At 48.9% G+C, this 9,514-nt stretch overlaps 1 protein-coding gene across 1 annotated transcript; it reads right to left on the bottom strand.

Moving 5' to 3' along the window:
• Positions 1 to 4,117: 4,117 nt before the first annotated feature.
• Positions 4,118 to 9,192, bottom strand: LOC119800820 (glutathione S-transferase Mu 2-like). The gene is made up of 8 exons (XM_038311113.1): positions 9,042 to 9,192; positions 8,694 to 8,769; positions 8,244 to 8,308; positions 7,873 to 7,954; positions 7,655 to 7,755; positions 6,627 to 6,722; positions 6,432 to 6,542; positions 4,118 to 4,672 (listed from the first exon to the last, which is right to left on the bottom strand). The coding sequence occupies exons 1-8, from the start codon at positions 9,075 to 9,077 to the stop codon at positions 4,583 to 4,585; spliced, it is 657 nt and encodes a 218-aa protein (XP_038167041.1). The 5' UTR covers positions 9,078 to 9,192; the 3' UTR covers positions 4,118 to 4,582.
• Between the last annotated feature and the right edge of the window lie 322 nt (positions 9,193 to 9,514).

Here is a 9,514-nt window from a genome sequence, read left to right on the forward strand (position 1 = left end):
TTCTCTCTTTTTTTTAGATTTATTTATTATGTATACAGCATTTTGCCTGCATGTATGCCTGCACACCAGAAAAGGGCACCAGATTTCATCATAGATGGTTATGAGCCACCATGTTGTTGCTGGGAATTGAACTCAGGACCTCTGGAAGGGCAGACAGTGTTCTTAACCTCTGAGCCATCTCTCCAGCCCCCTCTTTGTTCTCTTTAATTTTGTGACCTTAAGGTGGCTGTTTCACATTGCCTGTCCAAGAGGTCCCTTATACTAGTTCCTATATGGTTGGTTTCTAGACCCTTCCTTGAATGTTTTGTGGATTCATGGCTTTCTAAAGTTCTTGATGCTTGCTGCTCTTTGGCAGCCTCTAGACACTAAAGGGTTTATGTATTTACTCTAGAGTTTGAAACCTGGCTTTGTTTGCATCAATCTTTCCAGAAATTCTAAGCAGGCTGTTTCTCCCCAGCCCACTCTGAGCCGTTAGACACTCCCGTTATTTCAGCAATAAACAGTGACAAAGTTCAGGGTTTTTTATGAGGTCACCACTGATGTGTTGTTTTTTGTAGACCACTGGAGGACGATCAAAGTTTAGATTGTCCCCAAATCTGTAGTTTATGTGTTCAGCATGAGTTAGAGTAGTGCCTAGAATGAACAGTCCTTCCCCGTGAGCCTCTTTCTGGGGCCAGGGTCCACCCAGATGCCTTCCTCGTTCAGAGCCAACAGCCTATAGTCAGACACTAAGATTCTGCATGGGTAGAATCACCATAGATGGTCTAGACTCTGGCTCTGGCTCATATACCAGACGCCACCAACAAAGCCACAATGCTGTGTCACTGTGGGCTCACAACCTGCTGAGACTTGGCTGAACACAGCCCTGGGAAAGCACAAAGGTCTGCACGACTATGGATTGACTATTGCTGAAGTCAGCTAATGGCTAAAGATCCCCACAGCCACAGATGATGCTGGCCAGGATAGAAGTCCAAAGAGTGATGCCCGACACCGAGGCTGTTCCAGAAATTCTATCCATGAACTCCATCCTGAAATGGGGGACATCAAGACCTGTTCAATGCTAGGTTTCACCAGCCTGGCACTGCATTCCAAGATGAAGTCCTATGCTTCCTATCCCATTCTAGCCCTAGAGAATAGAGTCTTGTTCCACATCATAGAGTAGGGGTAATGCGGGTGAAGACAAGTCCCTTGACCTCTAAGGGTGACATTAAACTGGTCCACACCACAGTCTAACCTGATCAGTGATCTGCACACTCTTAGGGAAGGGGTTGCCCTAGGGCCTCTCTGAAACCACCAATGACACAGACCCAGACTACCTAATCCACCAGCACACAGATTTCTGTTGGGAGCCAGAGTAGACACAGAAAAATCTATCTGGGAGCTATGGCCTGGGCTAGGGGCCTCATCAGAACAGGTCCATCACCGAGGTCTAAGGCAAAGTCATATAGAACTTCATATGTCCTGCTCCCCAGAGAATGGAGCATTGCTTCCCTTTCTGCTCTAGTTGAAGGAACATGGCAAAGGTGGTCCCTTTGAACCCTAGCTAATACAGTTCCGGTGGCTCAGTCTGCAGATACTGACCTTGGGGCAGGGGTAGGCAAGTCAGCTGAGGAAAGGCAGGCAACCCTATCCTTCCTATCTTTTTCAATATGTCTTTCTTTTTTTTTATATAATAAAAACCAGTCACTATGACATCTCGCTTGACTCTGGTTTGTTTGGGGGTTTTGGTTTGTTTGTTATTGTTTGTCAGGGACTGGGAGTGAGGAGGCCGACAGGGTCTTGTTAGATAGTTTAGGCTGGCTTGGAACTTAGGCTCTTCCTGCCTCAGCTTATAGCCATGGCTCACCTGGCTTTCTTAGCTCTGTGAACAGTGTCGTCCTGTCAACAGACATGTCTTCAGAAAGATGGCTGCTGGGGAGTCACATTAGGCAGGCACCTTGTTTTACATTTTTCTACTTTTAATTTTTTGAGGAACCACCGTTATATATACCCACCAATGATGGGAAAGGCATTAATGCCTCCCGACCCTCACCAAATATTTTAATGTCTGAATTTTCATAGTAGCTATCCTAATGTACATGAAGTAGAACCTCATTACCGTTTAGCTGTCCCTTTCTCTAATGAGCAAGTCATGATTTTCTGAGTGCTTCCTGGCATTTGAATATCTTCTTTTTATTTCATTAACTTTTTTCATATTTATTTTACATACCCACCACAGTTTTCCCTCCCTCCTTTCCTTCCTATCCATCCCCCACCTCCCATTTACCCCCCTTCTCCATCAACTCTTCCTCCATCTCAGTTCAGTGAGGGGCAGGCCTCCCATGGACTTGAACAAAACATGGCCCATCGAGCTGAAGCAGGACCCAGTTCCTGCATCAAGGCTGGGTGAGATAATTCAACATAGGAGACAGGTTCCCAAAAGCCAGCCAATCATCTGGGACAGGTCCTGATCTCACTGCTAGGAGCCCTACGAACAGGCCAAGCTACAAAATTCCCAGACACATGCGAGGGCTTAGGTCGGTTCCATGCAGGCTCCCTAACTGTTGGTTCAGAGTTGCAGTCTGGATTAATATTGTATTCTTTCTACTTAACTTTGATTATACCGTCACTCCTAACTTCCAGTGCGTTTTTCCATTTTATTTTATTTTTTGAAACTGTGTAGTTTGAATCTACCTTGTGCATGCTAAGTAAATGTTCTACTACTGCCTTGTACCCTAATCCTGTTTCCTTTTTAAATTTCATTTATCTCTAAAGTATAATGGACCATTAGCCTAATTAATTTTGATCTTACAAGTTTCACAAATTTTGAGCATCTCTGGGCATTGATATTACTAGCTGTTTTTTATTATTTATTTATTTGTTTGTTTGTTTGTTTTTGATACAAGAGACCAAATCACTCGATGCAGCCCAACCAGCTTAAAATTCACTAGGTAGACAAAACTGTCCTTAAACTCACACAGATTCCCCTGCCTCTGTCATTGTGAGCTCTAGGATTGAAGGTGTGTGTGCACCCCCTTAGTTGGAGAGTTCCACATTAGTGACTCATTTATTTCACAATAACCCTCACAAGTTGCCGGCAGTCCCTAGTTCCTTATGGCAGCAGGTAACCGCTGGCAGCTGGCATGTGAACAATGCCCAGAAGGGACCTCTTCCAGAGCTACTCTCTATTACAGGCAGTGCTGACCAAGGTCAGAATCCATGGTCTAGCAGCTGCCATGGGAACCTGTTCAGCAGATTCTTCTCCTATAAGTCCAGCTCCTTTGTGGATGATCTGATACAAAATACCCCTGACATGGCTGCTCATACACTGGGCACTGGGGCCCAGCAAGCTGGGCTGCCTCATCTCAGACCGTGCTCTTCCAAAGGTGGCTGGAGAGGGGGCCTCTTGAATTCTGGGATGGGGAGAGACTCTAATTCAGACTGTAAGGCCCGAATGTGGAAACCTCATTCTGTACCTCCTCAGGCTAAGAGAAAAATTCCCAGAGTGCTAAGTGCTGCTGGCTGTAGGGTTTGGCACAAGGATTGCTGAGCACAGTGCTTTAGCTTCCGTGGGCCAGGCTCTCTCACGCACATTATGCAAAGAGATGCAAAGTCCAACAGGCCCTTTGATCAACTTAGGATGAAGTTCCGTAAAAATAGCCTAGACACAAACTACAAACAGTGGGGAGTGTGTATGGGGAAGCATCACAAGACTAGGAGGAGAGGTGTCTGGTTTAGGGAAAGCTTCTGGGAGAGATGAAAGGTGTTTCCCACCCCCTCCCATGAGCCCAGAATCTCTCTGCACATTTCTGTGGAGGAGCCGCTGTGAAGGAACCCCAGCACAGAAGAAGCACCCTCCTAAGGAATCCCAGAGTGGGCAACACAGAATTGATGACCAGAACATGAAGAACTGTAAACATGTACATGATCTTATACTTTGTGTGACCATCAAGATCTCTCTCTCTCTCTCTCTCTCTCTCTCTCTCATCTCTTCTCTCTCTCTCTCTCTCTCTCTCTCTCTCACACACACACACACACACACACACACACACACAAACCTTTCCCTTCTAAAGAACAATGACTACCCAAGCAAGTCAACGCAGTCCAGAGAAACACAAGCAACAAGACACAGAACAAATGTGGTTTAGACTTTACTAGAGATCAACCAGGGCTGGACAGTCCCATATCGAGGGACAAGGGTCTACAGATTTGGGGTCTGGTCTTTCTGGCGATGCTGGGCAGCCCCACAATGAGGATGGGTACTTGAGCACAGGCAGGACTGGTTTCTTTGGCAGTGCTGGGAAGCCACAGTGCCTAGTGCACCCCTTTATTACCCTCAGCCAAGCTGAGGGCCACTTGGATCTAGGACAAAGGAAAGGAAGGGGAGGAAGGGAGTGTGAAGGAACGGGGAGGTGGAGTTAACAGAAGTTTGACTTGGGAGACGCTGAGTGGAAAAGAGCTGCTAGGGCCTTTCAGAGGAGAAGAGAAGGAAGAAGGGAAGGAATGGCAAGACTGGCCCAGAGGTGCAGGGGCCCATATGACCTGTACTAAGGGCCAGCAAGCACAGTTATAGATCTCTTCCCGGCCTTGGTAGTAAGGGGTCCTACTTGTTACCCCACACAGCTTTCTTCAAATACATGGGGCCTGCAAGGAAGCGGCTGGACTTCATGTAGGCAGAGATCTTCTTCAGGGCCTGTGAGTGGGAAAGAGAAAGCAAGCTTAGGCCTGTAGGCTCGCTGGGCTGACCAGCTCCACCCCATGAACTCCACGTGGGCCTGAGATCTGGAGCAGAGCAGTCAACCTCAGGTCTGGAGAAGAATCTCTTCGAATTCCTTTCCCTAGTGTCCCACTTCAAGAGGGGCACCGAGTACAGAAACAGCGCTATTGTGAAGGCTTGGCGTCCTCTAGACAGTACATCAGAGGTTTGGAAAAACCACTCAATGTCCCTGCAAGATCGGTCCTAACTGACCATTTATCAGGAGGGAACCTGAACTCCAGAGAGGTTAAACAGCTTCCTCCTATACACACAGCCCTGTCAGTCTGCATAGGCCTGTCAGTCTGCATAGGCCTGTTGTTCCCCACAGGGAAGATTCTACCTGCATTTGCACACCAAGGAAGGAGCTGGCAGAGAAAAAAGGAGTTCACAGAGCATGCCAAAGTAGCTTGGAAAAGTGCCCAGATCGCACCCATGACACAGAAAATCCTGAATGGAAGTATTTCAGATGGAGGGAGGCCCACCAGGAAAAGCAGGGCAGGGGTCTGATCCATTCCCAGAGAGAAGACAGTCTAAATTTCTCCACCTGGTACCTGGGCCCAATATTACTATACCCCAATCAAACATATCTCTAGCTCTAATACGGGGGACCTTGTCAAATCTCAGTTACCCTGCACGAATACTACTGAGGAATTCTAAAGCCCAGGACTACCTGTTTACGAGCCAGAGCACCAGGCCTCAGGAGCCAGCTTTTAACTCTCCCTTCCCCCTCTCCCCACGGTGACTCCAGCTCTTACATAATCCCCAAAGCATTCAACTTGGACCAGAAACAGAGCTAATGGGAACTAGCTGAGAAAACACATCACGTGATAGAGAGTGGGGAATGAAAACAGATTCCAGGCCTGAAGGAAGAGAGAAAGAGAGAGAGAGAGAGAGAGAGAGAGAGAGAGAGAGAGAGACAGAGAGAGACAGAGAGAGAGAGAGAGACAGAGAGAGAGAGAGAGACAGAGAGAGAGAGAGAGACAGAGAGAGGAAAATAATAAAGAGGAAGAAAAAAAAAGAAAGACAGACCAAACTACAAACTAACACACACACACAGACACAAAGTTAATGCTTCCAATTGTCTAATAAAGTAGATTGGGGGGTAGCAAACACAGGAGCCCATGTGTCAACCTCTTACAAGGACCCGCTTGTCTACCCAATCCAAGCATCTTCTACCGTCTGAGCTCTCTAAGTCTCCACAGCGGGGATAGGAGAGGCAAAGTATTCTGCGGGTCAGCTGTGAAGACTCTCTGTGAATCCCGCTGTCCCTTGCCTTCTGAGTGCCTAAAGCCAGCTGTTTGCACACTTCTGTCACCTTATATTCCTCAAACCCTGGGTGAACAAAGGCCTGAAGCTTTTCTTTTCAGCTTCTCAAGACAGGAAGAGTCGCCAGTGTTGCCCGTAGAAGTCAGGGGCCCACATGGAGCAGGCCTCCACGGATCACAGTTGAGACCTTGAGCAAGTGAGTTACCCTCCAGTCTCCGTTCATCTTAGGGGTCTGATAAGTCTATCCACCTTGTAGGAATCTTACAGTAATACATTTGATCCTATAACTATATAGTGTTGAGCACAGAGCCTCACAGAAAACCAGTGCTCAGGAAATGCTAATTACTCTTCTAAATTAAAAGATTAGGAAATCATCCTGGGAAGGGGGAAGGGAAAGACATCTAAGAAAGAGGAGGGATCAGAGCATCACCTCAAAGCGGGCCATAAAGTCCTTCAGGTTGGGGAAGGCATCCAAGCATTTGGGCTCAAACACTCGTTGCTGGTCAAGAATATCATAAGTGAGGAAATCCACATAGGTGATCTGCAGGAATTGAGGGTCAGTGAGATAGGATCTGGTAGCCTGGGAAGAATGAGGCTCCTTCCCCCTCAACCTCCCTCTCTTTACCTTGTCCCCTGCAAACCATGGCCGCTTGGCCAGAAACTCTGAGTAGAACTTCATCTTCTCAGGAAGACCCTCTAAGTACTCTTGCCTCTGTTTCTCCTGTAGTATGGGGGATAAAAAACGGTCACCACCCTCCAATACAGGCCCCCTTGGCAAAGAGTTTGACTTCACAGGAATGGAGGGAAGAGCATGCACCCCCTCAAGACTGGCCCTGAGTCAGCTTCCTGACTTTCAATGAGCTCATCACTGCTGATCAGAGCCCTCCAGGCACCAGGTCCCACATGTTGGAGGATGAGAAGTCAGATGGAAATACTGTTATGACCTGTCCTGTCACTTGGTTATCCTGTCCCCTTAAGAGACAAGCCCCGCCCACTCCCCCTTTCCGTTTCTCTTCTGAAGAGGTAGCTGCTGCCTCTCTCTCTTCTCCCCCCTCTTCTCCCCCCTCTCTTTTTTCTCTTCCCCTCTCCCCCTCCCCTTTCCTTCCATAACCCACTAAATAAATTCTATACCCAAACTCTCTCTGCATGGTGTATCCGTCTGTCTCTTACCCGCTGTGGTCTCCCACCTGCCAAGGGGACCCGCCTAGGCTTGGGGTGACCCACTGACCAGCGGAGGCCTCTGGCCCACCGTGGTCTCCCACCCACTGCTTTAAAAAGAATAAGAAATACAACACTTATGGCCCAAATCAGATCCTGGGGGTCAGACTCAGAGGTGCTTAGGAAGTGCCCATACACCTGTCTCTGGACTCAGATGGCCAGTGCCATCAAAGACGCAAAACACTACATGCTTGAATGTTTAAAAACTGAACTTCTAGCTTGTGGAATCCAAGCCATATCCTAGACGTGGTAGAAACTGACCCACAGTGGTTATTTGGCACGATTCTGGAGTCCTGAAGGCCACTTGGTTGCTGGGATAAGTAGGGGCTTAGAGAATCAGCACGGCTGGACTCAAATGCTAACCTTGACCAATACAGATGTGAACATAGGACTTTAACTCCAAACCCTGTCTTCCCCATCCACTAGGGGACTCACAAACTCAGGGCTGTAGCAGACCATCACAAGCTGGAAGCGGTTGTCCATGACCTGGTTCTCCAAAATGTCAATACGAATCCTCTCCTCCTCTGTCTCCCCACCTGCAGCACACACAGTGGAATCTCAGCACACACACACACGCACACACACACACACACACACACACACACACACACACACACACACCCGCCAGCCAAGCCCAGGAAGGCCACACTCACACAGGTTGTGCTTGCGGGCAATGTAGCGCAAGATGGCGTTGCTCTGAGTGATCTTGGTGGATCCATCAATTAAGTAGGGCAGCTGGAGAGACAAGCAGGGACAGTTAGGTAGGATATGAGGACCTTGCATTCCTTCTCTGGATGAGGACAGACAGGAGGCCTGGCACTCAGTGTGCCTGGCATGGGAAACCCTCCATGAGCACAGTACACACTGAATGGAAGAGAACTGGGACACAGCCCATCGAAACACTGTGCAGCCACCAGGAATGGGAGCAGGAGAGCAGAAGCTCTGACCCCAAACCCCGTCGCCAGGCAATGAGATGAGGTGAAGATGCCATGCCTTCCCCAAACCTCCCCTTCCCTGCACCTACATTGGGAAAGTCCAGGCCCAGCTTGAATTTGTCATTCAGCCACTGGCTTCGGTCAAAGTCGGGAGCTGTGGTGGCAAGAGTTGAAAAAGAAATCACCCTAGTTCCCACCCTCCTATAGGAGTCAGACAAGCCCCCACCCCATCCCCACTCCAGTCCCCAGGCAGGGAATCTGCAACCTCACACTGAGTGTGAGGGAAGAGTGTCTGGAACTGTGGGCCCTGCAGCCCTAAGGTTTACAAGTTTAGACAAATGCTAATTCACAAATAGAGAAAAAGTCATAGCCCTGCGTTTTAAGACCAGACTGCCTTCTCAGGGTTTTTTTGAAGGTCTAGTTGAACTCTAGTTCTAACTGAAAGAGGCCCGCCGATCTGGGCAACAAGAGGCCAGGCACAGGGACTCCTGAGTGCCACCAATCAGAAGTTGGGCAAGAGTCTAAGAGGGTGTTATTACCGTCCCCCATGGTGTATCTCTTCTCCTCATAGCTTGAATCAGTGTATTCCAAGAACAGGCGGATGGCGTGGCACAACTAGAAGATATGGCTGATCAGAGGGGCACACCCCTAACTATGTCTCTATATTTTAATCCCTACCCTTGATCTAACAGTCCGCACACACGGTGGGGACAGGGAGAGGGAGAGAGACTAATCTCAAATATCTAGAGCTCTGAGAAGTACAGGCTGTGTAATCCAGCAAGACCTTACAAAGGGGGATCCATTTCCTGGACTAGCTGCCAACTACTCAGCACATTCCCGCCCGGCCGGCATTCCCATCGCACTCGGCTGTCAGACCCCGCTCTCACCCCACGGATATCCCAGTAACCCAGTGTCATGGGCATGGTGCTGGTGCTTTCTGGCTTCAGCGGAGCTGTGTAAACTGTGACTGCACGCTGGTGCGCAAGGTGAGAAGCAGCGGCACTGGTAATAAGCCCTCTCTTTTTGGTCCCGCCCCCTCTTTCTCTGCCCCGCCCCTCCCTGCTCCCGTTAGGATCGGCCAAGGTCTTCTCTCAGCTTCCAACCCGAGTCCAACCCAAGTCCAACAAGGCGGAGTCAAATCTAAAGTAGCCTCGTCTGTATGACCTCCTTCGTGAGGTTTGGAGACGACCCCTAAAGCCTAAGGGATGATGACTCTGCAGGCCCTGTCCCTGCCTGCGCCATGCTGCAGCGGCTGCCTCCTTCTCACCCCATTCCTCAAGCTGTCAGGGCTCCTAGAGAGAGGCCACATATGTTGAAAACGCAATGATCTCTCCTTCTGCCCTCTACTCTTATCACTCAA

The sequence above is a fragment of the Arvicola amphibius genome, chromosome 14, assembly GCF_903992535.2.
Source record: "Arvicola amphibius chromosome 14, mArvAmp1.2, whole genome shotgun sequence".
Classification (NCBI taxonomy): Eukaryota; Metazoa; Chordata; class Mammalia; order Rodentia; family Cricetidae; genus Arvicola; species Arvicola amphibius.